Source organism: Thunnus albacares, chromosome 1, assembly GCF_914725855.1.
Source record: "Thunnus albacares chromosome 1, fThuAlb1.1, whole genome shotgun sequence".
Lineage (NCBI taxonomy): Eukaryota > Metazoa > Chordata > Actinopteri > Scombriformes > Scombridae > Thunnus > Thunnus albacares.
Genome location: NC_058106.1, coordinates 9,890,177 through 9,916,854, shown reverse-complemented (window position 1 = coordinate 9,916,854; position 26,678 = coordinate 9,890,177). Strand labels below are relative to the sequence as shown.

Here is a 26,678-nt window from a genome sequence, read left to right as displayed (position 1 = left end):
AATGAGAGTGTGTGCTTTACTGCTTCTATGCGTGTGAGTGTGGCAGTAATCACATCAGTTGAGTGAATTGATATGACATAAGGTCACCCTAGGAGTTTGATTACATCACCTTTGGATTGCACATCATATGGACATTTATAACTACCAGGAGGGATGTCACCTACTGTGAACAGGAAACAATGACGAAAAGATTTAGTCATGAAGCATACATTTGCCACAACATCTGTCAGGACTAGATGATTTAAATGGATGCAGGGTGAAAAATCCACCAGGAAGGGATTATGGGGCCAGAGGAAAGGTTTGCATATGAGTCGGGAATATGAAAAGGACTAAAAGGGAAATTCTGCTTTAAAACTGAATAAAGCTGTTCTGGTGATGTCAATATCTATAAAAATACAGTCTCTCCAAGCTCAAATTAGAGCAGAAGACTTGAATTGACTGACATGTTTTGGAGTTGGTCCACTGTTAATCATTTACTGTCTCTGTGGGCTCATAGTCACAATTACACCTGATTGAGTTTATGTGATTTTTATTTTATTGAAGCTTCAAGCTGTGGAGAAAGCAGAAAATGTCCACATGCCCTAATAAGATCATCACAATGGCTGTCATATTGTCCAAGGAGTTGTTCAGTTATTCACTGTCTCATTGTCATTACAGAGTTCCGCTTAAAGCAAGGCTATGTAACGTTTGAAAGAAGAAATAACATAATCTTTCTTTATGAAAAGTTGAATTCATGAGCAATAAAACACACTCCTGCTCACTTCAACACACTCAAAGGTTTTGCCACAGCTTTACTTGGTCTGGTTATAGTAGCTTATGGTTGCTAATGTTAGCTAATGCCAGCAAACTAAACGTAAATATAACTGTATAACGGACATTACTGGGTCAGTTTACTGACTCTGACTCATTCTTCTCCTCTAGTGCAGGATTAATGGATTGCGGGAATATTGCGCCCGAAATAAGATTAAAAACTCTGTATACTGTGAAATACAGAGAGATTTATCTGGCAGTGATAGGCTTAATCAGCATTGTGTGAACTCATTTGGAAAGGGCTTGAAGGACGTTCATTTATATGTAAAAGTTCCACAATGCAGGTTTAAATGTTGCTTTGATTGAACATTTTCTTCACCTTTATAAATTGACACAATTGACATTGCCTAACAACACAACTTGTTTATTTTTTTATTTTTCAGCAATATAATGAAGCTCATGAATACAATGCATTCCAACAGTTTCAAATTTAGGTTGTCTAATTGTCCTTAAATACACCATCAAGGTCATAGGTCACAGTTTTTCTACTGTATGTTCTGGTGAGTTAGCTGACTTGAACATACCCAACCTCAATAAAATCCACATCTGTTAGGAAAAAATTATTTAATATTTCCATTTATTTTGAATTCTCATATTTGTGAAATTGCTCCCTTTTTAAAAGCAAAGACATTCATATACAATTGAGATAATACATGCCACGAGCAGGTATCAACATGATCAATATACTGTACATACAAATACAACACAACAATTTCTGTCTAAAACAAAAAATGTTACTTGTTAGAATTAAAAACACATTACGTCTTCTAAAAGGTGTCATTATATATGCGAAGGCTGCTGAATAAATGCTAAGAATGATTATGTTATAGGGCATGGTGTCACATTTTTCAAATAATGGATATTGCATTTTTAAATTAAAATGTTATAAAGAACAAATGAAAAGAAATTTCTTACATCTTTAGTCTGGGTGCTGTTGTTCACCCTGAAACTGTAATATCACTATGTGTTTTATGCCTGAAAAGAAGACAAATAGTAAGATTCATATTTCCACTGATTCACTTTTTTAATTGTTTCCCAACTCCACTTCAAAAAGGAAGATACAGTGCATACAATAATGGGAGAATGCAAAAAAAAAAAAGATTTATCTATGTACGTGATAAATAGCTGGCCAAAATATAATGTGGTTGTCAGAAAAATACTTTATTGTATAAATCTTCTCTGCATTAGTGTGGGATACAGTTGTAATTATAACAATCTTTCATTATGTACAGTACCAGTCAAAAGTTTGGACACACTTCCTCATTACAGTGAATTGGAAGGTGTGGTTCTGTATGTACCACACATTAGTAGGTCAACTTCAGAAAACTGAACATTGTTTTAAAGTATGTATTTAAACTAAGCTGTAGTGTCTGTGAACCATCAAGCCCCCACATGTTTATTGTAACAGTAGCTGAAAAGAGAACAAAACCTACATTTTTTCACCTCTTGGGGACTGAAAAAAAGGAATAAATCAGCAAACACGCCACACAAAGCAAGGCCACTATAATGGCCTCATACTGAATATAAGACATTAGCACATTCTGCATCAAAACTAGCACAGTACACCACAGCAAACCACGAGCAGGGTGACAACATATATGCTCCGTAACTTTGCAAACTTTTGAAAATCCAACCATTTCTAGTCAACATTAACATTTGTAGCCTCTGGGCACAATACAAACAGTTCCACAACATCAACACAAGTTGCATACAACCAGGATGATACAGTTTTACAGACTACATCGGAAATAATCACAAAGGCAATGCAAGAATGTAGAATAATGTTTTATAAGGAGAAAGCTGCCGCACAGCCCTCCTCACAGCCTCCGCCATACAGTTATCTGTGCTTCTCCCTCCAGATACACGTAGACTATCTGGAATATGTGAGAAGCAGCTACTAATGCTGCCAGTCTCTCCCTTTAGCTGTTAGCATCACCAGGTAATTAATTCATAACCACTGTTTGTTGACAGAGGACATGGAAAACTATAAAAATTGACATAGCTTGCAAAAATACACAACAGAACTGAAAATAAATACTTTGGAAGCAGGGAGAAGTGTGGAGAAGTTTCCACATTACTCCACCTCCCTGTGTTTCACTCACTGAGCAGCAGAGGGATAATAACCCACTCCCACAGTCTGTCAATCAGTCCTACAGCACATCGGACTGGATGGTGTGCCAGCGAGCCGTCTCTACTTGCCCCCGACTGCACATTTCCTTCCAGTGTCCCTGTCCCGCCTCCGAAACATCACTGCCAATCAATACACGTCCCAGAACGCTGCTCTTAGTGTAGAGACGGCCCTGTAGAAACATGGAGATAACTGCATTAAAAGTCACAGAAATATGGAATTTGTCTGGAAGGGTTTGTATCATCATGTCAGTACTTAGTCTGCCTACTCTGGTCTGATCTACATCCACCAATTTCCATTTACAGACTCCTTGAACTTGGTCAACACATGTTAAACAGTAGATGTGAGGATGTTCACTGGACTGTCTATTATACCTGGTGAGTGGACTATCAGCTGTTTAGTTACCATTATCTCAGCATATCAAAATAAAACAGAATATACTGTTTTATAAGGTTGGGATTTTGCCAAATACAGTAGAACTTCCTACCTGCATGACAATAAATTCGAGGACCAGTGGCAGCTGAGTGATGTCACCAGAGGGCAGGTCAAACAGGAATGGAGCATTCCAGACGGGGTTTGGACCACTGGCTCCTTTGGTCTCCTTGGTACCAATTACTTTTCCACCCTGACGCAAGTTGATGACAACATAGTGGTCTGTGAGAAGAAAAAAAATTACATCGGCATTTACATACTAATTTTTTTTCTCTACTTATGTAAAAACAGTATAAACAGTCTCTTTCTACAAGGGTCAACTAATAAAAAGGAAAAAAAAGGCTTCAGACTGCTCTGAGCATTCAGTTCCCAATGGTTTTTTCTACTTTCAGCCTGAGCTGACATCAGTTTGTGACAGATTTCTTTATATGGTCATCTGCTGCATGCACAGTGCGCAGCTTCACTCTACTTACATAATGGTGTTTTTCCACTGTTTTGGGGGTAGTCATGCCGTGCCATGACTCAAGACAAGCTGGCAGGCTGTGAGTGTTTTTCCATTACACAGCAGATAAGTAAAATGAGTAGTTTACCTGTTGGAGGTGTGCTGGTCGTCTGCACCTCTTCATCAAACATCATCATCACTGTGGCTGTTTCTGCTTGTAATATTCCCCCCTGCATCATTTCTAACTGATCCACTGAACAAGAGATCCAAATATCTTCATATGTTGTTGTGTGGACCAGTTTTTAACACCGCTAACGAAGCTCTGCTAATTTAGTGAGGAACACATTTAATTTCCTGTAAATTCTTCACAGTAAAAGTCTCTCCTTATTTCATCATTTAAAGGCTATTATTAGGAAGCAGTGAAGCAAGAAATGCTGGGTTTTCATCAGCGGTGACTTAACATGACTGATACAGGTGCCCCTTAGCAGGTTTCTGGAAAGCTGGCCAATCATAATAGAGTGGGCTCATCGGGAGGGCGGCCTTAAATAGACAGGAGCTAAGACTGCCTGTTAGAGACAGAGGGGCTGCATAAAGGGCCAGTATAAGATAAATAAGGAGTTTTTTGAATTATGAATCATACAAAACTACTCTGGTGGAGTCCCAGAATAAAAATATAGAGCTGGAAATGAGCATAATAGGTCCTCTTTAATTAAATGATCTGAGTACCTCTTCCACAACTGGTGTCAAATCCGCATTATCACTCGCAAAATATGATTTCCCTCATACATAAAACCAGTGTAGCATGCTAAATGGATTTACTAAAACTAAAAAAAAGCAATGTCTGAATCTTGAAACTCACAGGGAACACAAAACTGATCACCCAGCCTCAAACAGTCAGTTTAAGTGTGGGAAACAAAAACACAGTTGTTTTCTTCTTACAGCAAATCCTGCTTCCTCCTCTCCTAACCACCATCAACAAAGCAGAGCTTTAAATCAGATGCAGTGAGATATGATACAGACTGGAGGGGAAATGACACCGGGCTGATCAGTTCCTAATCTGATTATACTACAAGCCATTCAGGGATCTAGTCAGTCTGACTATGGCTGGGGGAACAAAGAAGAGTACAGATAGAGGCTGTAAACCTTATGAGCTAGCGTGTTCATGTGCATTGCTGCTTATAGTGTAAATATATTAACGATATACGATAACCATGGTGCAAAGTCATATCCACCCCACTCTAGGGACGGCACAGTTGGTTGGTCCACCACTTTGACCGACTGAAATAACTCAAAAACTATTTGATGGATTGCCGTGAAATTTTGTGCAGACATTCAGTGTTCCCCAGAGGATTAATCCTAAACTAACACCTTTACAATTCTTGCTTTCTGCAGTATCTGTGCATGGCAGTTACCATATGGTTAGGGTTAGAGAAAGATTGTAATCATGAATAATAAAAAGGCAAATGGCAAAATTATGGGACAGAAACTCTGGACATGCATTTGGCTCGCTACATAAAGGGCACACATTTTCCTGCATTGGCATTGAACCTTGGCATTGGATGTACATTTTACTAGGTGTGGAATCATCCAATGTGTAAGTAATTCCTGGGGTTACTAGCTGCTCTTGAGCACAAAGGCGGAAGTAGCATGACATTTGTAATACTGAATGGTGGGGTCAGAAAGTGGCTGTGGTTTGCATACCATCTGGAGGGTAATATTGCAGGGTAATATTGCAGTTATGGTATGAGGAGTTTTTGGGAACTCTGTATTGCTGATAGGGGAGAAAGATGTTGTGGAGGGAAATGACAAGAAACTAATTTTATTGTTTGGGTATGAGGAGATGTTGGTTATACCTGGAGCTCCTGGGATCCGTGTGAGCTTGGCCAGATTCTCAGCCTTTCGGACCATCACCTTGATGCGCTGGGCCAGTGTCTGGTACTGCAGCAGGATGAACAGTTGGCCCAAAGCCCGTGGCACACAAACTGAACTCTTCCTGTGACCCAGCGTTTCCTGAGAACTCACACTCTGAGGGGGGGGTGGGGGTGAACAGAGGGATTAAAGAAAAAGAGAGAATGATGAAGAAGGGAGGAAAACTGTCTTCTTTCACTCAGCAGATGTTCCCTTCATCCTTTTGGGGGCTAAAATGAAATGCCAAGTACCAAGGAAAGAAAACAAGAAAGAAAATACATCAGATTCAAAGCTGTAAAGCACTTCAAACCCATGCTCATAAATCTGTTTCTATATTTCTGGCAGTGAAGTTGACCAAGCACTTATACTGCCTGCACCAGTTCCCCCTCAAAGGGATTTGCCGGGACTCGCTGCCAGTCAAAGTACAGAAACAGGTTTATTTTAATTAGTTTATCTTCATTTGAGGGACATTTGAAAAAAATAAGCAGTTTTTTTTTCACATGGCATCTTGGATTGACCTGCCTGACAAGTTCAGCTGGGATAAATCTGTATCACATTTTCATTCACTCAAAGCTAATTTTTATTATTAGTCATCATATTATGTAGCTGCCAGTGTTAAAGAATCCTTGGCAATTTGACCATCCATCCCAAAATAATACAAATGTTCATGCGCTGAGGCACTTCAGATAAAAGTAATAGCTAATGTGAATGTATGATGGTAATTTACATCTGATTTCATGTCAGATCTCATTAGCTTGCATTGTTTGGGGTCCAGTGAGACTGCTGACAACTGGCTGAGTGTTAGCCCGCAAGCGACTTGCTGAGGCCAGGCAGCAGAATGTGAAGGCAATTTCATCCAACAAGTGAGTTTCGGTTCACTGGCTCTGTCTGTCACCAGCACTTGGCCTCAGAGACCGTCACTCACACTTAAACTGCCTTTTAAAAGGAGTTACGTTGAGCCTGAAAACAGATTATCAAACAAACCTCAAAGCTATGGCCAGATGTTGTTTTTTTTTGTGGATGCAAGAACAAGGTATATTTCATACATTTGATTTTGAAATTAAAGGGAATAGGATGACAGAGGAAACTACATTAACCAGATGTTGATTATGTCAGCATATTAGCATTATCCAGTACTAATACTAGATGGCTTGTTTATAGTTTTGGTCTCATTGGGGAGGAGGTACACGTTGAGCTCATTAATCCCATGAAGGCTATACTTTCACATATGCCTGAATCTTTCAAGAGAGGCAGCCCCTATACTTAAATGTAACTTCCTGAATCTTATTTTTGCAATGAGACTGTAGAGGTCTGTTATTTGGTAACTCTGTTCACTCTAAATATCTTGGGTTACATAACAAACCGATGATGCGAGTCATCCAGCGATCTTTCTGATCCAAAGCATAGAAGCTTCACAAGAGAGGCGGAAAACATAGTGTAACACTGAGTGACCATCTTCCTGTGGTTTTACTTCATTTAACCTTTATTTATGCAGGAATGATGAACACTCACACAAGCAGCTTATGCAGTCTTTGTCTATCAGCCAGTGAGTAGCTTAGTGTGGTACAATGTCACTCACTCAACTCCCCCTCAGATATTCTCAAGTTGAAAACATTTCATTCACAAAATTAGTAATATTCAGGTGACTGCCACCTGCTGACAATCTACAGAAATAAAGAGTTTGAGTGCCACAGGTGGCTAAGCTAAAATATAAACAAGAATATTGTTTTAATCAGAATTGTTGCAATAATCCCGCTAGCCACTTTCCAATTTGGTGGCACTGAGCTTACTGTTGCTAAACAGCACTATAAGTTAGCAGGAAAGCAATGTGCCATCTTTACTTTGCACCAGTATGAATTTTTTCCCACCGAACGAGTTGGTAAGAAGACCGCTGAAGTAAACTAGTGACTTGTCAAAAAATTCAAACATCCAGCAAGCCCCAGTTATTTTTCTCAGGAGTTCATGGAGACCAAAGCAGAGCCAAAAAAACAACTCCAATGGGATGCTCACGCTGCTCTCAGCCTGTTGAATAAGTAAGTAGGCAACTCTTTGCAGTTTAGCCACAGCAGCATGATAATCCAATGGTGTATCAGGCTTGTTTGTTTGGGAGAATTTCTTCCTGCTGGTGGGGGAACTAGCTGTTATGTGACATGGTTGTTATTAATGCCAAACCTCTGCAGCCTTGTGCAACTTTCAGTTTGTTTCACTGTGCCAGCCCAACAAATTAAAACAATGCTTGTTTTTATAAACTGGGGGCATCTGCTCTCAGCCCACAAGCTCAAACAAGCCAACTGATCACTACAGCTCTGCACGAAATTGTGGGGAGCCGAAGTAAATGAGTGAGTCATGATGGATGGTGTACATCTAGTGGGCCAAAAGAGACCCAGAAAATTATCTCAATTATAGCTCAAGGACTACCCAAAAAACACACTACACTTCAGAAACAGATCATAAACATGTTTTTTATAACCAAAATATGATGATATCTTAGTTTTACTTAATATGTTGACCACTTATTCTCAGTTCTGTCATCAGTTAAGGATGTATTCTTAATGTTATTCTCTTTCTTATTTGTCTGCTCGTGGCCATTTACCAGGCATGATGTGAGACTGTGAATATGAAACTGAAACTAAGGCAAAGAACAGGAATGCTCAAAAAAAAGAACCTAATGCTGATCAGCCTGAAAATCAATAGCAGCCCTGTCGTGATCAGGCTCATCTTGTTCTAAAATTCACGATCTACAAATTGCTGCCACGTCATGCTCCCAATTCCCATGAAATGTCAGAACAAGTAATGTAATACAGATGAATAATCATCAGCACACTGGCTGATCCCATTACACTGATTACAAAACCTGGTGTTTTTCTATAAATCTGGGAAGTGTCTCCATTAAAAGCTGGAGTCACGACTCCACAGCCTCCTTACTCACTCACTCTTTAAAGCCTTATTTGGATTAGTGAGCACCCCTCCCCGTTTACAGCTTCCTCACAGTTACACACATTCACACCCACCAGCTGCTAATATCAGGGAAGGAGAGGGTGATGATGTATGTGTCATGGACGTGAAGGGAGGGACGTAGGTAAGTACACCTGACTCTGAGACAATCAGTTGATTTCCATACAACTGTATTATGGAGAAATGATACTGTCTCTTTTGCAAAAATTGTGACTGACTGAGTAATGTCCACAGAAACACCAAGACCCCCTTTCTTCAAAACCCTGTCATTAATGCCCTCTGGCAGTGTTTCAACAGAGCCGCAGAGGGCATGGTGTGGGCGCGCTGCCAATTTTCTGCACTATGCTTGTTTGCTCTGCAGTCTCTAACAACAATGTCACCATGACTAACAACAGTGGAAAACTGGCTAATGGGAGAACTGATTAGACACTACATTCCTTTGTGGATAAAACATGATATGGACTATTCGTAGGGCTGCATGTGTAGTTGCCCTATCTGCTAAATCAACTGAAAAGGCAGACTTTGTTAAAAAGGTTTTTAAAAGAAATTAGATAATACGCTAAGCTCAGGCAGGGCAGTCCCAAAAAGGAGCTCAAATCCCTACCACCCACCCACAGAAACACACAGACACACATACAGTAAAAGATACAGTGCACAAGTTCCTTGGGCGGACACAGCCCCCTGGACACTCAAGGACCTGACCTAACCCTTACCAGGTTCCAAACTTTCTACTTTACATTGTTTCCTGTTTAGGTCAGACTTAAATTGTCATGGGGCGAAGGTCTGTGCAAAATTTTGATTGGATCTGACAACACCTAAAAGGACACGAGAGAGTCAGTCTGATAACATGAAAAACACATGCTGCATCTTTAGCCAGCCAATAAAACGGCACCAAATTACTCTACTGACTTGAATGCATCTTATCATGTTAGAGATTGTCAGATGCTCACGTTATATCTCAATTGTTTAATCCAGACAAAAACCAAAGTGTAAAAACATCACATTGTGGTTTTATGGGGTTTTATGTGCTGGACTATTTCTTGGCCAGGTGAAGTGACAACCTGGAGTCCTGTCATTACCATGAAGTTGTCAGGTAACCAGCGGAGTCTCCAGGAAGTCACTGTGCCCTGAAGGTGGTATTGATCTTATTATCTAAATGTCAGCAAGAAAGTGGATAAGCATATTTTCCCAAAATGTAGAACTCTTCCTTTAAAGAGTACTGCATTTTCACCAGAGGGGGCTGGCAATTTTTTCCACAAGTTCGTCAGCTCCTTGTGCTCTTTGTCTGCACTGCAGCTCTGAATTCAAGTCCTAAATAAAAGCTACCAGTTAATATTCAACTTGTATTTAATCAATTAGGATTTCCAAATTAGGTTGGTGTGCAGCTGAATGAGGCAATAATTACTCTGTGTGGGCTTAAAACAAATTGTAGGCAGCTCATCAGCATTTTTACTAGACTCTGCAGACACTTACTGCATTGTTAGGGCCATTTGGGCTCAGGTCCAGTTGCTGAGAGCCAGGTCCTACTTGAGTTTGGAAGACCTCTAATCTGCAGTCTGCAGTTTGACTCATGTTTTCCACTGCACATTTGTGTGTTTCCTTACTCAGTGCACTCGTTCCTCTTGAAAGCTTAATTGCAATGCATAAATCAAATGAATGAAGCAATCAAATCAGCATATACCTTTTTCAGCTTGCTTTTAGTCGGGCTGAGCTGCCTGGTGTAGGTAGTGGTGGTGTCAGGCTCCCAATCCATCTGCTCACAGGGCACCTCCACTACCCCCAGTGCAGCCTCTCTGAGGCCTGAGAAGTCCCTGCTATAGACAGCCAATTTCAAAGTGCAGGTGCGCAGCTCTTCTATAGAGCCCACTTGCAGAACAAAGCTTTGACTGTGGAGCTCTGGGCTGAGGCTGCGGCGTCGAGAGGCTATCTGCTGAGGAGAGGGGCAGAGTGGAGGAAGACTGGCCCGGACAAACACCCCGCTACGCCTTCGACTGGCCCCTGAGAGCCCCAGGATGTTGACCACCAGAGTGCCACATGTAGAGGAGAAGAGCAGGGAGAAGTGCAAGAGAGGAGCTGGCTTGGAAGGGATGGACAGAGAGTTAGAGCCATACTGTGATAGAGAGGGCTCCCCCTGCTGGATGGCAGCTTTGGCGGCACCAGCGGTCAGTCGACTGCTCTCGCTGTACAGGAAACTTTCACCGCTCACGGTGCTGCGCCGGCCCATCGCCCGACGAGATTTAGACACCAGGCTCAGCTTACTGATGGAGGGCAAAGATGCTCTGCCATGACTTGGACGTTTATTTGGTGTGCAGGGAACAGCTGGGGTGCTGAGGCGCCGCATCGGGAAAGAGGACCTAGTAGACTGCACCAATTCAGCTGATCTTGTAGGGCTGGGGTCAAAGGGCAAAGCAGTGAAGTCATCTTCAGAGGGAGTAGAACTGCTTTTAGAGGAAGGGAACTCCAACACATCCCCATCCAACTCCTCATACTGCTGCTTCACTAGCTGGGTACATGGAGATGGAGTCAGTGTCACAGTCACCTGTTCAGCAGAATGAGGAGACAAGAAAACTGCCTCCTTGTCCTCCGATGAAACACTCTTCCTTCTGCGACAGCAAAGGATGCAACCAAGAACCAGACAGTAGCAGAGCACAGCCAGACCCACAGCCAGCAGGATCTGCAGGTGAACTAGACAGAGAGAAAAAAAAGTCACAAACTAATATTGCGTTAGTGGGATTAATGAGGAGCATGAGGAACTGGGGTGGTGTGCATCTGTGAGTGAGCAAGTAAAGGGAGACCAAAAAAAAGACAGAGCGATACACGAGTTAAAAACAGTAAGATTGTTCCAAACTGACAAATAAAATCTGTTTTTTGCTTTTAGTGACCCAAAGGAAAACCCTCAAAGATGACAAATTAATAAAGAAAGATTGTAGGACATCTGACTCTAAGCAGTTATCTTGTTGTGTCTGCACTCTGTGCCCTTGATGAGATTAAAGAGGAAATGTCTCAGGGTTATAATCATAAATGGTATTGTCACGGCTTTGATCCAAAGCAGGAGCAGTTCACAGAGAAATGCACTGGTGTCAGTTTTCCTGGCAATCCAATTGCAAGTGTGTGTGTGTGTATTCATCATTTGAGCATTTTGCTGATTAAACATTCATGGTCAGCATTATGATTTTCAACATTTAAACTCTAATGTTGTCATTATTCCCCTTTAATTGTCCATTAGAAGATGGATAATAATAATGGATGATATATGATATATCTGCACCATTACGTCAAGTGAAAAATCATTCATTCCCTTTGCATCATTTTATTCCCTGTAATTAATCTTAGCACACTGTATGTAATATCTTTTTAAAAAACAGCAGATCTTGAATAACAATTCAATAGTTAAATGGGTTTGAACACTTGGAGCTGCCAGAGTAACTGAGATTGAAGAGGTTAACACTGAACCCTCCTGGTGCCAATTTACCGACAGATAACGAGGGTGTATTGGGATGACTCATGCATCAGAGCCAGTGGTGGACAGTGGTGTGAAACAAGGTTGGCAAGCTTTGAGCTGCAGTCATTGGACATCTCCAGGTAAACAACCACCAACTGGAACAAAAATCACTTCATTTGAAAAGCTTTATGTTTGTTTTTACACGGCCATATTCTCATATCAGATCCATCAGTTATTAGGGGTGAATGCTGTGATTTTGTAATTTTTTTTAACTGATAAATTAGCCTAAAATAGGAGGATGCATTAAGTTTAAATGCATCACATCCATGATAAGAAAAAATGTGTTTAATCAGAGGCTAAACATAGAAAAAATAAAATCTCATCTGATTATCTGAAGGGGACCCACACATAAATCCTCACATCACAAGAGACCTATCACTGTGTAAAAGCAAAACAACTGAGTGAGATGGATCCTTATAAAACGAGATCACTATCAAAGTGTTAACTGCCAGTGCAGATCCATTTCAGCCTGGGCAGAGAGCCTGTCCAGGAGCAGGCAGCTTCTCAAACTGCCTCCATTAAGAGATGAAAGTACTGAGGGGCTGACTGCTGCAGTGATGTTAGAAAATGATTGCTCTGAAACATGACTCAGACTGGCAAGCTAGTGGACATTATGATTATAGACCAAATGAAGTAACCTGAGCTGTGCAAATTCAGCTTTTAATTAAGATTTTTCAGTCATGTAGAGCTGGAGATGTGTGCATTAGTTTAGTTGCAGCAGTCTGCAGTTGACTTCATTAAACTAAGCAACAGTGATGGTATGAAATAACTTGACAGAAAGTCAACCTCCTCCCCTCCAGCTCAGTTTGACAAGCACACAAAAAAAAACTAGCAGCATTATGATTTTTTTTATTTAATCTGATATTTCCATGTTTTCCTTCTGTCGGAAAAAAATATAGGTTACAGCTACAAATAAACACAAAACCGCGAGATTAGAGAGTAAACAAAAGCTGTATGGCACAAGCACAAGAACATTTAATGCTTCTTACCTCCCAGCGTGTACTGCGACATGTTCCCATACACTCTGATGTGTGTGTTGAGTCAGTGAGAGCGCTGTTTGTGAGAGAGCTCCATCGCCAGTGAGTGCGCAGAGACCTGAAGCCTCCCAGCCAACAGCTACATGATCGGTTGACTGAGCTTTTATTTCAATCGCACTGACGGTGCGTTGGAGGCAGAAAAGGTCCACTGCCTTCTTAGAAACACAGCAGTCGTCTCGGTTTGCCAGTGCTGCAGTTCACTGCCATCTTATTAATTATCTGTAAGTGTTACTATGCCTTGAGAACAAATTAAAGATGCCAAAAACAGACTGAACAAACACTAAACACGACTTAACTGTGACATGTACAATGTACAAAAACATAAAACAATAAAGCCATATATAATGATATAAATATAGCAAGAAATAGGCTAATGAGTGCTTACTGTACTTGAGTACAATTTTAAGATACTTGGGTATTTCCATTTTCTGCTACTTTATACTTTACAGTACTATACAGTATAATTCAGAAAGAAATACTGAAATATTTACTCTAACACATTTATCTGACAGCTCTAGTTAGTATTCATATTCATGTTAAGATTTTACAAAATATATGATATTTAAAATGGTAAGTGTATCAAACACAATGCATTGTTAGTTTATAGTGTTAGTTTCACCAGTGGTTCCACCTCTATGAAGTTCAGAAGTTAGGGGAGAAATTAAAGTCCCCTGGACTCTAAAATATGTTTTTCTTCTTGTTCCTTCAGTTGGATGTTTGAGTTTCACTGTGCAGAATGATGTATGTGCAGAGTTTGACACTAGAAGGAATTTTCACATTCATTTGAAAGTGTAAAGTTTCTCTGTGCTCACCTTATATCTGAGTTTGTTGTGTGCCTACGAGCATGATTTGTGGCATAAGAGACATCTTGTATCCAGCAGTTAAACTTATGAAATTAACAATATTTGCATATTCAATGGGGGAGAAGACGTTTAACAAAGCAACTGTGGGGAAAAAAAGCTAAACATATCAGACACAATTTATTATTCCACATGGTGCATGTCTGGAGGAGAGACATTAATGCTGTTTAAAAACTACTTTCAGATTTATCAAAGCTTTATTGTTTTTTATAAAACCAAAAAATCAAAAACCACCGTATTTAGATGTATCAAATCTGGACACGTAGACACTAGAGACTGTTTAAATTACAGATCCAGATTTGTAAAGGTGTTATTCAGTTTGTGAAAACAGAAAAAGGCAATTCCACTGCTCTTATCTGTAACCAGACCACTGTAGACCACATAAGATGAGATCCAGATTAAAGACCACTATGTCTGTACTTAGATTTGTCAAACCTGGACTACATTAAGATGTATACTGTAAAATCAGTTTAAAACACATTTTGAAACCTTTATTCTTATTTGTGACAGAACAGAAAAAAAGATCAGCAAGAGCTGTCTGCTGAATGCTCAACAAAAACAATACGCTGGTCATGGTGATGGCATATATCGAAGAGAAGATGAACGCACACTAAACTCCAATGATAACCGATATTTCGACCACAAAGCAACTTGCCTTCATAAAGACCCAGACCAATAATATAGAATAGAAGCATTTTAGCTTTTTCCCATTCAGACCAGTGCAGGACTACATCAAAAGCTAGTCAGGCAGGTAAATACATGTAAGAGAGGGCTGCGATGCGTTGACTAGCTGAGACACAACAGACAATGTGTGGAGTGTTTAGCCTACTGGGCAGGTATACAGTACAGACTGTGAGGGTCATGGGGTTATGAGAGGCATGTGGCAGGTACTATACTATCAGGTGATTGGCACATTGACAGGAACACAATGAGGACAACTAGTGGGCAGGAGAGGAATAGCAGCTTCTGAAATGATAACAGATGCTTAATCAAATGTTGATACGGAATGATAAACAGTTTATCGCATAAAGATATAATGAAGGCCAAGCACACTAATGGCTGAAAAATGAAACTGCTGACAGTGGCAACATTACAGACATCGTCTGTAGTAAGTAACATGACCAATGCAGTCGCTGAGAAAACAACACTATTTATTTACTAACATTTAATTTATTTTAATTTAATATTTAATTCAATATATTTAATTGTCTAATTATACGTTTTGTTTTATCTAATAGTACTTGACTTAATTATTAAATTTAATTTTAATATTATCAAATTCTATTCAATTTAATTAGATTTAACTACTTTAAAAACAAGGAAATGGAGTCATTATTTGAGTGCTTGTATTTTCATCAGAGTGCAGGTCAAACACACATTACTGTCAGGTCAACAGAAAGAGAGGATTAGTCATTGCATTTGCTTGTTTCATTCATTCAACAATCTGCTTTTTGTTCAAAAACCGATTTGAGCCAATGGTTTGTCACAGGACACTGCAGGAGGGCCCTCCTCTGTGAAGAGCCTGTCAACAATTCACTGTTTCTCATGTTTGTTCAGTTTTATTCATTCTGCATTCATTTGTTCTGTATGAGCGTTCCCGTATGATTACTGAGACCTTGCAGCGGGATGACATCACTCTACTTCCGCCTACGAATTTAAACAAATCATCTGAGCAATGCTGTCATCCTGTTACTATTGTATGCTTTGCTCAAAGGCAGCATCATATCATAATGTTTGTGTGTGTTGCACTTCACCTGATAATCTGTAGTCCACTTTAGACTCACATACATAACTCTCGGCAAAACTACATTCTCGTTAAGTTCAATTCTGGTTTTAAAAGATGAATTGGACACATCAGCTTACCACATATCAGGTAATTGAGGAACAATGCAGATTTTATTGTGTGTGCAGACTTACTTTATAAACCCATTGGCAAATGTGTTTCTGTGTGCCCCTTGATGTCCATACAGCCATGGCCTTAGGATACACTACACACTTCTGAATCTCCATGACTTTCTTTAGTTAAAGCTAAACCGAATCCCTCTCAGCTTTGGAAAATCTCCCTCACAAAGATCTGCTTCTACACCAGCTGAACATACACCCAGAAAAACCCTCTAGATGAGCATTTCCCCCATCAACTCAATTAGCATCGCTTCCTTCCAAAGCTCTATTACTCACTGACAGATTAAAGTGGTTCCCTGGACTGATTCTTCTATCGAGGAGTTGAGCAGAGCATGAGAAGGTTCAGGTGTCTCACTGGCCTGATTATGTTCAGGTTGGAGATGAACATTGTATAAATGAATGTGACAAATGAAAGGTTCATGTACATGTGAATGGTAAGAAAATGAGCCATTTTTGAGGTTGATGTATGAGTGCACATTAAGTGTGTGCGTTCATAAGTGTCTTCTTATTTCTGCTGCTTTGTTGTGTACATTCCTGACTCCAATTATGGGCTGTTTGTGATCCACTCCAGCTTTGGCTGCTTGAGGCTAATGCTGTGTGCACCAAGAAATATTTAGTCCCAGCGTTTAACATTTTTGATTCCATACAGAATGTAAATCCATATGGAATACTTAATTTTAAATATAACCACAATATATATTAAGGTTGGCTGGTCAATTGATTGAATGATTTGTCCATAAAGTTAAATGAAACAAATACTAACCATGTTTATATCATTATTAGAGATTATCCTAATGCATTATGAATACATAAACATACATTTTACACAGTTATCATTTATGAACCCAATGTGCTTCAAATATACAATATCAGGGGCAGAGTGAGACTCACTTCCAGCCCAAGAGATAAGCAATGTAGAGAAACATCAGTGATATTAGTGGTTTAAAAGTAGAAAATTGACAACTGCAAGCCAAAACATTGACACTTAACTGCAAGTCAGCTTCAGTCAAAAACATACAAGTAATAAATCTTTATTGAAGTCACACTGCATCTGTAACCCCCCCCAAAAAATTAAACTGTATGAGTTGCAGTATGTTACTGGTTTCCACAACCTTGCTATTCAGTTTCCAATGATGCCAGCGATATCTGTACTGTGAACATACACATTCACCTTACAACATCCAGAAACAACCATGTGAACATACTGTGCATGTTTATCATACACCATAAGATGTATAATTATATCAGAGCTCCAACTTTAATCCTGACTTTGGGATTTATGTGCATAAACTTATCTTTATCTGCAAGTCAGCTGTGTTATGTTTGTGAAATAATACTAAAATTGGAATGAAAAGGGATTCTTAGAGCTGCATTAATCGATATTTTTTATATAAAAAGATTATCAAATGACTATGAGTAATGTGAAAGGGGTTGATTATAATGAAGGATTATCGCCCAACTATACAGTTCCCTTCTACGAGGCCTTTTGGTCTATTTTGGATCATTGTTTTGGTTTGTACTAACATTCATCAGGTGGCCAGAGACACGACTGCGTAGATGCTTAATATTGCATTGTGTCAGCTGAAAATAGGCAACGGTTAAACAACTTTATAAGCTGGGATATCAATTTTGTTTTCAACTTGTTTTTCTGTCCCCAAGTATCAAATAACAGATACATGAATGCAGCTTTAAGTAATATAATAAAGCTTTGTCCAAAAGCCTCCCATTAGAGGAATGACTCAGTCACCCATCTCAACACCCTGTCAGGCTCTTTAACCTCCAGGACAGAAACATACAGTATGTCCTTAAAGTCCTTAATCAAGGAGAGGAATTACAAGACTGTTGGCAAACAGTGATTTCTGATGCTATAAATATAGATGCCCTCAGGCCAAAGGGCTTTTAACGGAAGCCCTGTGTCGCTCCAGATTAAAGCATCATACCACCCGGAGTCACTTCTCTGTGCTTCTGTGTGGGTGGGTCAAATAGCCACTTATTTGAGTACAGATGGAGAGATTACCATGTGAATGTGCCCGACTTAGTTAATTAATTAGTTTGCTTAATTCGTAAGCATGTCGATCGTCAAATAATGTAAAAAATTGTTCACAATAAATTTCACACTAGAATACTCTCAACCTTTATGTAGCTATGTGGGTTGTTTGTGTGTGTAAACCCACAGAAAGATGACAATAACGTTTCTCTACACAATGTCTTGACTCTATTGATTGTGTGGCAACAACTTGAAACAACAATGAATTTTTATTAACTGGTTCAAGGGTTGCTTGCATGATTTCTGTAGGTGGTCTCCTTCACCTACAAGAGATGGCACTGCGGACATCTTTAAAGGGAGGTAAAGTGAGGTAATCTGGCCCAAGGCCCACAGACACATTATTTGGCAAATGTTCAACAGTGTGTGCGTTTAGAGAAGGGAAAGTTATATCCAGTAGCTTACCCTCCAGATTACTGACAAAGAGAACCTGAATGAGGAGCCAGAAGAGGAGCAGCAGTATGACGCCTTCGATCATTCCGTTACAGAAGAAAGACACGACAAGCTGCCATTCAGGCTGGTTGGGATCCTCCTGTTCGGCTGGATAATAAGGCATCATGCCCCACAGAAATGAGACTGACGTATTGTAGGTAAACATCTGTGGGGAAAAACAGTTTGATGGAGCTTGCAATGAGAACCAGGAATCAAAGATAAAAAGAGTGGTGAGACCAGAAAAAGCACTTATATTGTTAAAAATATGCTGTATAAATCTGAAATTTAGCACTGCAATTAAAATTTATTAGGATATTTATGGCTCTCCAATTTCATGGGGGGTTAAATTTTGCCTTTAGCCCCTTGGGCCCTGGCCCTGTAAGAGATGTGACTAGCACCACCTGCAGGCCTTTTTCTTTCCATCCTTCAGATCCTTCCTCATAATATAACACCTGTTTAGTCTTAAAATGGAAAACTTTGTCTTGAGTGATCAATCCGTAAAATTGAAAATGAAAAAGACATTGCCTCATTTCCAGAGCAGCTGTAATTCTGTAAGGTCTCAGAAAAAGAGTAAAACTTCAAACATCAGAACAGTTGACTCACATGTGTTGAGCCTTCACGCCTCATCAGAGCCAGCATCCACTGGCTGTTGGTCTGCTGGCTGGTGAAATCCTTTCATTATGAGTGACTCAAAATTATCTAGAAAATGCTCTCCTTTTGTTCGTTTTCATGGCGTCATCCTTCATTGAGCATCACGAGTGTGAATTGACTTAACTCAGCCACCTGTGCTGCTCTGACCATTAACTGCAGTGGTGAGCTTTCAGCATGTGTGCTGCTGCAGCACTAACAGTATAGCTGGCTAACTTCCAGTCTTCCAGTCCAGAACTGCAGTCTGGTTCCAGCTGTTGGCCAAAGAGAGACACACACACACACACACACACACACACACACACACACACACACGCACGCACACATCCAGTGTGATTAAAGTTTTGATTTCAGAGCAGTAATAGTCTTTTACAATCATTCTTATGAGAAGTTTTGACATAATTTGGCCAGTTGACTGTGTGATTTATTGAGTGAGGCTTTCTATTCTTAGTCTCTTTAAGTAAATAGATTGTGTGAGCTCTGTTGGGCCCGGGAAAAGTACTGTCGCCGTGGTAACAACTAACAACCATCCAAATGATCAATAAACAATCAGTATAACTCACCTCATTTGAGTTATAGTCTCGCAGTAGATGGTGTGTTTATGTGATGTGGGACATCCAACCCAAAACTGACAGGAATCAAACCCCAGTTGTTTTAAGTAGATGACTGTTCATCTCATGTTACTGTATCCATTTATTTAAAAAAAAAAAAAAGTCTTTATAATACATAGTCAGCTGTTTCCGGTGAGGTAAAATGAAATTCTGCTTCATCTTTACTGTGGTAAAAAAAAAAAAAGGAGAAAAAAGTTCCAGTCAGAAATGAACCTACACTGCCGCCTGCTGGTGGTTTAGATTCAAGTTGAGGGTAAAAGGGACTTTTATCCATGATGATTGACTGCTGGAGCAGAGACTGGCAAAGTTTCCTTCATAATGTAGATCACATCCAGATAGATAGAAATGAACCAACCAGAGACCAGCATCACTGGAGCCTCATGATGAGGAAATATTTGTGTTGTATTAGCGTAGTGTTATGTTCTTGTTTTATTTCTTATTTTTTACATTGACTCAAAACATTTTTGACATAATTTGCTTGTTTTTATTGGTCAGTTTTTAGTTGCTTTAGCAAACCAATTTATTGTCCCGAAAACATGTTTTTGTTTACTAACAACAGAATGGAAACAGAAAATATCATAAAATATCAAAAATGTTCCCAGATTTCAGAGCTTTGGATCATGGATCATCTTAACTCTGGTGAAACTTGTGCTGCTTTAAATGATGCTGTGTAACTGTATGATGTGACTTTGTATTCAAAGATCCTGTTAAAAACAGCACATAGACAACAAACCCAGCTCACATTTTATAACAAGAAAAACACTGTTCCATTGGAGAGTCTCAGTGAGCCAAACAAGTACACAAGTCAAAACAAACAACAATGACATTTGTTCATTTTTAGCAATTTTTATTTTCTTAATCTTAGTTCAACTTTAAAGATTGAATTGTCCAGTTCACAGCACAAAGAAAGTGTTACGTACATATTTTCTATCTGTGTAAGACATGAGTGTGAAATAAGACTATTAGAATATTTTGGAATAGATCAAATCAGCTTAAATCAGGTTTGAATCTGTCGTGTTACATTTGATTTGATTGCGTTGGAAAACACACACTACTATTCTTTTGATTCTTTTCATTCCTTTAAAAATAATATTTTACTCACCACCACCCCCTCATGGGAGGACAAATTACTTTATTTATTACAATCACCATTTAAAATTTGTCTTTTACTCCTCTAACTACCTTCATCCTACTTTGAAATCATTTTTCTGCAAACTAAAGCTAAACCATGAATTAGATTAAATCTCATTAGTTTATATCAAATTAGATAGATTAGTGTTTTGACTCAGTAGGAGCAGGTTTGGTTATTAGCAATAATTAATAATTATCAACAATAATTATTTAAACTACCTTGAGGTCAGGGACAAATAACCAAACAGTGAAAACAGTCTCAATAAGGGTTTTGATCCAAGAATGTTGACATGTGACAGATATTAACAAGACAGGATGAACAGTGAAGGTTGGAATTCGAGCACTGAATCGTCACCAAGCTGTTGTAGCACAGTATGTTTACAAACAACCACAGGAAACTCTTTAACAGAGTTTAACTTTAGCAATACCAATCATAAATCAATAATGCTTCAATTAACAAACATCTATCATATAACTACAACTATCAAACACAAGCAACGATAAACAGCACTTGGGGTTACAAATAAAATGCAACCACAGTCTCACACACGATGGCAGGCTAACACAAATCACTTAAGTGTGATAAACACAAACAAACAAACAGCAGCAACAGTAATACTTCACAGTATTCTCAGCAGTAACAATAATACTTCACAGTACTCTCAGCAACAACAACAATACTTCACAGTATTCACTCCGTCCGCTTGAGTTTTTCACTCTCTAGTAATCTGAAAGATAAATAAATAATAAGATGTTTTAATGTAGTTGCAATATGAATTTTAAACTAAATGTCACTTTTTGATATTCTGTTACATGTACAGTTTTTATTTTGTGATCACTTTCATTCAGAGACTCTTTAAAGATGTGTACCAACAGACTGGCCAGCTGTGGGGGTCTGACCTCACACACACAACACCAACCACCTTACACATAACAGCTGGCCTATCATCATCATCTAACCCTCAATTTCTGCCAGGACACTCCTTTTCAGCATATTTAAAAATGCAAACAAAGAGTGGGTACATAGTGTGTGACAGTCCTGCTCAATTATCTGTATTAGTATCTGTAAGGCCAAGTGTAGAACCAAAAACAGTAAACACCAGAGCATTTTGCTCCGATGCTGTCTCTTTCGGTTCTGCCCTCTGAAGATCTGAGTCCTAGTCTTTATCAGCCTACAATATGAAAAATTAGTCTGACTAGTCACGTTGCATGTAATTTCAGCAGTTTTGGTTTGAGCGTCTGTGTCATCCACCCATATGTGTTGTTTAGGGAAGCCTCCTCTGACCTTAGTAACCATGGAAATGCTGATATACTCTTTGTCTGAGAGGTTTCTGCTTTCACCAAAACATCACAGACAACTGACGTCTCAAGGAGAGATTAAGAATTACAGCATGACCTCAAGGCTTCGTCTTGACCCAATGTCATTCCAACCTGTAACCCCTAAAGATGGAAAATTCCATAACACTATTATGGTAACACCAACACATATGAGTTCAACTGTTCACATAATGACTACTGATTTATTCTCTCTGTGATAAGTAATGAATAGAAGTATAGCATTAAAAAAAAAGTTTTTGGATGTAGTTGCTCTTTTATTCACATCACAACTATGCAAAGAAAGTGATAAGTGTGAGGAGTTTAGTCATCACAAAGGAAGAACTAGGTGCGCAGTCTATTTTACACGTAATACACGACAAAGTGAACTTACATTCCCTATGTACAACAAAAGATGCACATTTTTGGCAAATTACTCAAATTACTCAGAAAAGAAATCAAGTATCCATAACTTGTCACTTTGTCAAGTAATTACATAAATTTACTCATTTGTCGACAGTAAAAATACGTTAATTTGTTTAAACTCATTATTGTTATTTATTCATTGCAGCTCTGTCAAAAATATCTAACAACGCCAAAGCCATTTTCTGTATTTAAAACGTGTAGAAATTAATTTTTAAAAAACAAGGTTTTGTTAAACTACAGTCAGCCTGAGGTTTGTAGTCATTTACTTATCATCACCAGCTGACGTTAGCTTTAGTCAAAAGGACTGCACACAGCAGCATACTCACAGTGAAACTGCGGGCTTCACACCATGGTTCACACCCTCCCACCTCCGGAAATAAACCCAGGTGACCCCTAAATAAATACTTTATAAGCTTCACGGGCCAGATACGAAAACAGAAATCACAAATAAAACAACTGAATAGTATAGGAAGAGGTATCCCTTCTTGTTTGCTGGATGCTAAATGTCTAACTTCAACTGGAGCACCTGCGCCAAGCTAACAGCTAACGTTAGCTAGCCCTCCACTGAACACAAGGAAAATATTAAAATCAACCTTCTCAATTACTCCTGGTGGGAGGAAGTGTTGTTGTAGGTTAACATTAAATAACTTAGTTAAAGAATATCAAATTGTAATCAGTTAACTCACGTTACTCGTTACTGAAGAAGTAATCATTAGTGATACTAATAACATGTTACGCAGTAACGTTAATGCGTTACTACTCATTACGAGCAATGAAAAATTTTTTTTACAGAAAAACACTGTAAATTGCCTTTCTTCTTTCCTCAACACAATATATTTCCCCAACAAAAATATTTAGCGAAGATGCTAATGTTAAACTAATTAGCGTAGCTAGCTAATTTGCAATGCTAATGCTAATTAGCCTAGCTTAGCTTAGTTTAAAAAATAAACTTACCACTCCGACATCTGAGTGAAAGTAACGTTTAACACAGGCTGTACTTATATACTGTACTGCTAATGATGTCACGTTCTGGAATCATGGAGGAGGAGCCTCTGGTTGCTATGCACATAATGTTTCATTATATTTCTTTTTATTTGATTTGATTTAATTTAATTTCAGTAGGCTACTATTTTTCTCTCCAGTTATAACCGGAGATATGTCATGTGTTTTGTATGTAGTGTTATGTAAATTAAAGAGAGTTGCGTTTTGAGAGGATCTGCTGGTTGTTATCTAGTCTATGGTTGCTATGCACATAGGCCTAATTAATTAGTTTATTTTGTTTTATTTTTTAAATGTATTTATTTTTTCTCCCATATCATGTCCTTCGTATGATAAGTTTGCCCATTCCATGTGTTCCATATGTATGTGTAGTTATGTTAATCATTAAAATTAATAATAAATTCAAAAGAGTTTATAGACAGTTTCTGTAAACAGTGAGATGCGCAAGAAAACCAGAACGCCTGAGGGCTATGGATGTATTACAAGAGCTCTTATAATACTCTTATAATATATTATAATATACAATGCTTGCTCATGGGGGAATTGTTGGGTCTCTGTAAATTAAAGAGTACGGTCTTGACCTGCTCTATGTGAAAAGTGCCCTGAGATGACTTTTGTTGTGATTTGGCGCTATATAAATAAAAATTGATTGATATAACATAATATAATATAATATAATATAATATAATATAATATAATATAATATAATATAATATAATATAATATAATATAATACACTATATATATATACACACACATAAATAATATAACTTCAGTGATGCGGTCAGTGATGAGGTCATCCTCCCTCTCTTCATTCTTCAAAGGACATCTATGTGAAAGGTACTGTTATAAGAGTAGTGTAGCCTCGTTAAGGAATACGGCAGCAATTCTCATTTTAGTACCAATCTCAGAAGCTCTTAAACAGATGACGGAGAAATGTCTGGCTGCTGAGTGTCAAATGTGTCCAGACCTGCTCCTGCCCCTGACCCCAAAGAGAGGGGCTAAGAAAGCTCCAGTCAGCAGCCGAACCAACAAGCACCTCCTAGTGGACACAGGCCTTCAAGTACACCTCCATGAGCAGTCAAGCCACATAGAATTTTTATTAGCATCAATTTGTAGCAATTAAAAAAATGCTTAGAATGATCTCTACTATTATTTACTATTTTACATTATTGTCTGTCTATTCCTCAGCTGCACCACTTGAGTCTGAAGAAAGCCAAAGTAACATTGTTTGAGGTGTCTTCACCCGAGATGCTGGACCCCTTCAAGAGGCCAAGCTGTCTGTCAGTGGGAGGAACGCTATGATCAGGATTCACTGTCAACAGCTGCTCACACAGGCAATGTGTAATGTCTTATAAAGGGATGATCTCCAGTTCAGTCAGTAAATAGAAGGTGCTTTGTGTTTTTCAAATCTATCTAAAGTACCTGCTGGGAAAGAATCTGAGAAGGCACCTGGACTTTGTTATAGCCCAGCTGGCCTATGAGCCCCACAGAGGCAGGGAGTCTGTGCTGGAGATGCTGGCATACACCTTCCAGACTTGCCCTAAGGTGTGGACATTTTCTTTCAAGTCTGAATGTGCAACATGTGTGTTTACAAAAATATTAACTGAATTTTGTAACCAAAATAAAAGCTTAGATTGCATTTTTATTTTCCCACTCAGAACCTGTTGTTTCAGCACAGTGGCCTGTTCTTTGCCCTGCTGGCCTTGGTTGTGGTCACTGACAACTTGGCATGCTGTAAGAAAATGGCCATCAAGGCCTTGCTGGCCTAACTGGACCTGAACCACCAGAACACCTTGTTCTCCCTCGTCAACACCAGCTGAATGCAGAAAAAGTACACATCCACTCGCACACACCTACATTATACATATACAACTTCAAGGTTATTTTTATCATCTGAACATGAAATAATTAATTGTTTTTATCTTGTACTTTTTTAATGCAGCGTTTGAAACTCTACTGACTTATATATCTCAGTGTCTTAAATAACGTAGAATGTGATCTATAATTTTCCCATCTGCCCCCTCTCCAGGCCAGCCTGCGGCGTCTCGGGGCTCAGGTCTGTGGTCTGTTTGTGGAGCGGGTGGAGGAGAATTTTGCCCGTCATGTGGACGACCTGCTGCTGGAGAGAGTGATCAACTGTGACAACTATGAAGGTGTGAGTCAAGACTTTAACATCTCCTTTTGTTGTTGTTATGTAGAATAAATGAAAATGATTACATTTTTTGTTTGTTTGTTTTCACCTGCGGTACCCTCACTGCTGGGTGTGGCAGACCGCCTCACTGCTCTTCGGCCAGCTGTTTGGAGAGGAGAGGGAGCTGGCGATTAACCTCAGCAGGGAGCCACGGCCTTCATCAACAACGACCTGGACAAGAGGTTGATAGGACTGCTAGTTGTGTTACTATGGCTGGTGCAGTGACCTAAAATTTTAATTGTTTCAATCAATTTTCTTTCTCCCTTCTGTCTTCTAGATGAGAGAGTTAGCGTTATCTTTCTGTCATCAGCTACAGTCCAAGTTCCTGGACATGGCGTCAGGAGAACAGGAGCACAAAACTCACTGCGTTTCAAACACATTTCAGCAAATCATGCTGATTACATTTGACTTGACTACATTTGATAATACACTCTGCCCCTAAAAGTGATCATCAAGAACCTACTCTTTGTTAGAGATGGTGCAACGATTTATGGAGGAGCCATCCAAGAGACCTGGGTCCACAGATGTGTTGAAAGTATCAAATCTCTCTTATGTTAATATGCTGTAAGAAACTGTCAGTTTTTATACCAAGGATTTGTTATTTTTTAGATGTAGGCCTATTTGTTATTGTTTTCATTTTATCTGATTTTAAATGGAATTCATTATTTGAAAAGGCTTTGTCAACATATTGTGGCAAGTTTGAGTTTGTGAAAACTGGTGAATAAAAGTACTGTGAACCCATAACCGTCACACAGAAATAAATCAACATATTGCAAACTTTTTTTGGTCTATGCGGTGGCCTGTTGCTCACTTGGTCTTGGTCAAATTAGGTCTCAAAGTGTTTTCAAATAGCCTTTTGTGCTGCATTGTGTTTTTAACAAATACCTTTGTTGAATTTGTAGT

At 39.1% G+C, this 26,678-nt stretch overlaps 1 protein-coding gene and 2 long non-coding RNA genes across 5 annotated transcripts; 1 reads left to right on the top strand and 2 right to left on the bottom strand.

Moving 5' to 3' along the window:
• Positions 1–1,158: 1,158 nt before the first annotated feature.
• LOC122996928 (synaptotagmin-5) lies at positions 1,159–13,369 on the bottom strand. 2 transcript variants are annotated; one of them, XM_044372772.1, is made up of 5 exons: positions 13,167–13,369; positions 10,357–11,388; positions 5,666–5,837; positions 3,426–3,592; positions 1,159–3,110 (listed from the first exon to the last, which is right to left on the bottom strand). In XM_044372772.1, exons 1-5 carry the CDS (start codon positions 13,194–13,196, stop codon positions 2,961–2,963), a joined length of 1,551 nt encoding a protein of 516 aa, XP_044228707.1. In that variant the 5' UTR covers positions 13,197–13,369; the 3' UTR covers positions 1,159–2,960. The 2 variants fall into 2 exon arrangements, with proteins under 2 accessions (XP_044228707.1, XP_044228790.1); XM_044372855.1 differs by having other exon boundaries at positions 10,357–11,360; positions 13,167–13,368.
• Positions 13,370–17,528: 4,159 nt separating this feature from the next.
• On the bottom strand, positions 17,529–19,929 carry LOC122988170. The gene is made up of 4 exons (XR_006404723.1): positions 19,664–19,929; positions 19,056–19,354; positions 18,426–18,618; positions 17,529–18,311 (listed from the first exon to the last, which is right to left on the bottom strand). It is a non-coding gene; the product is annotated as an uncharacterized LOC122988170 (long non-coding RNA).
• Positions 19,930–22,273: 2,344 nt separating this feature from the next.
• Positions 22,274–26,532, top strand: LOC122996860. 2 transcript variants are annotated; one of them, XR_006407097.1, is made up of 6 exons: positions 22,274–22,968; positions 24,773–25,129; positions 25,243–25,415; positions 25,614–25,737; positions 25,855–25,957; positions 26,053–26,532. It is a non-coding gene; the product is annotated as an uncharacterized LOC122996860 (long non-coding RNA). The 2 variants fall into 2 exon arrangements; XR_006407103.1 differs by lacking the exon at positions 22,274–22,968 and adding an exon at positions 24,361–24,644.
• Positions 26,533–26,678: the final 146 nt, after the last annotated feature.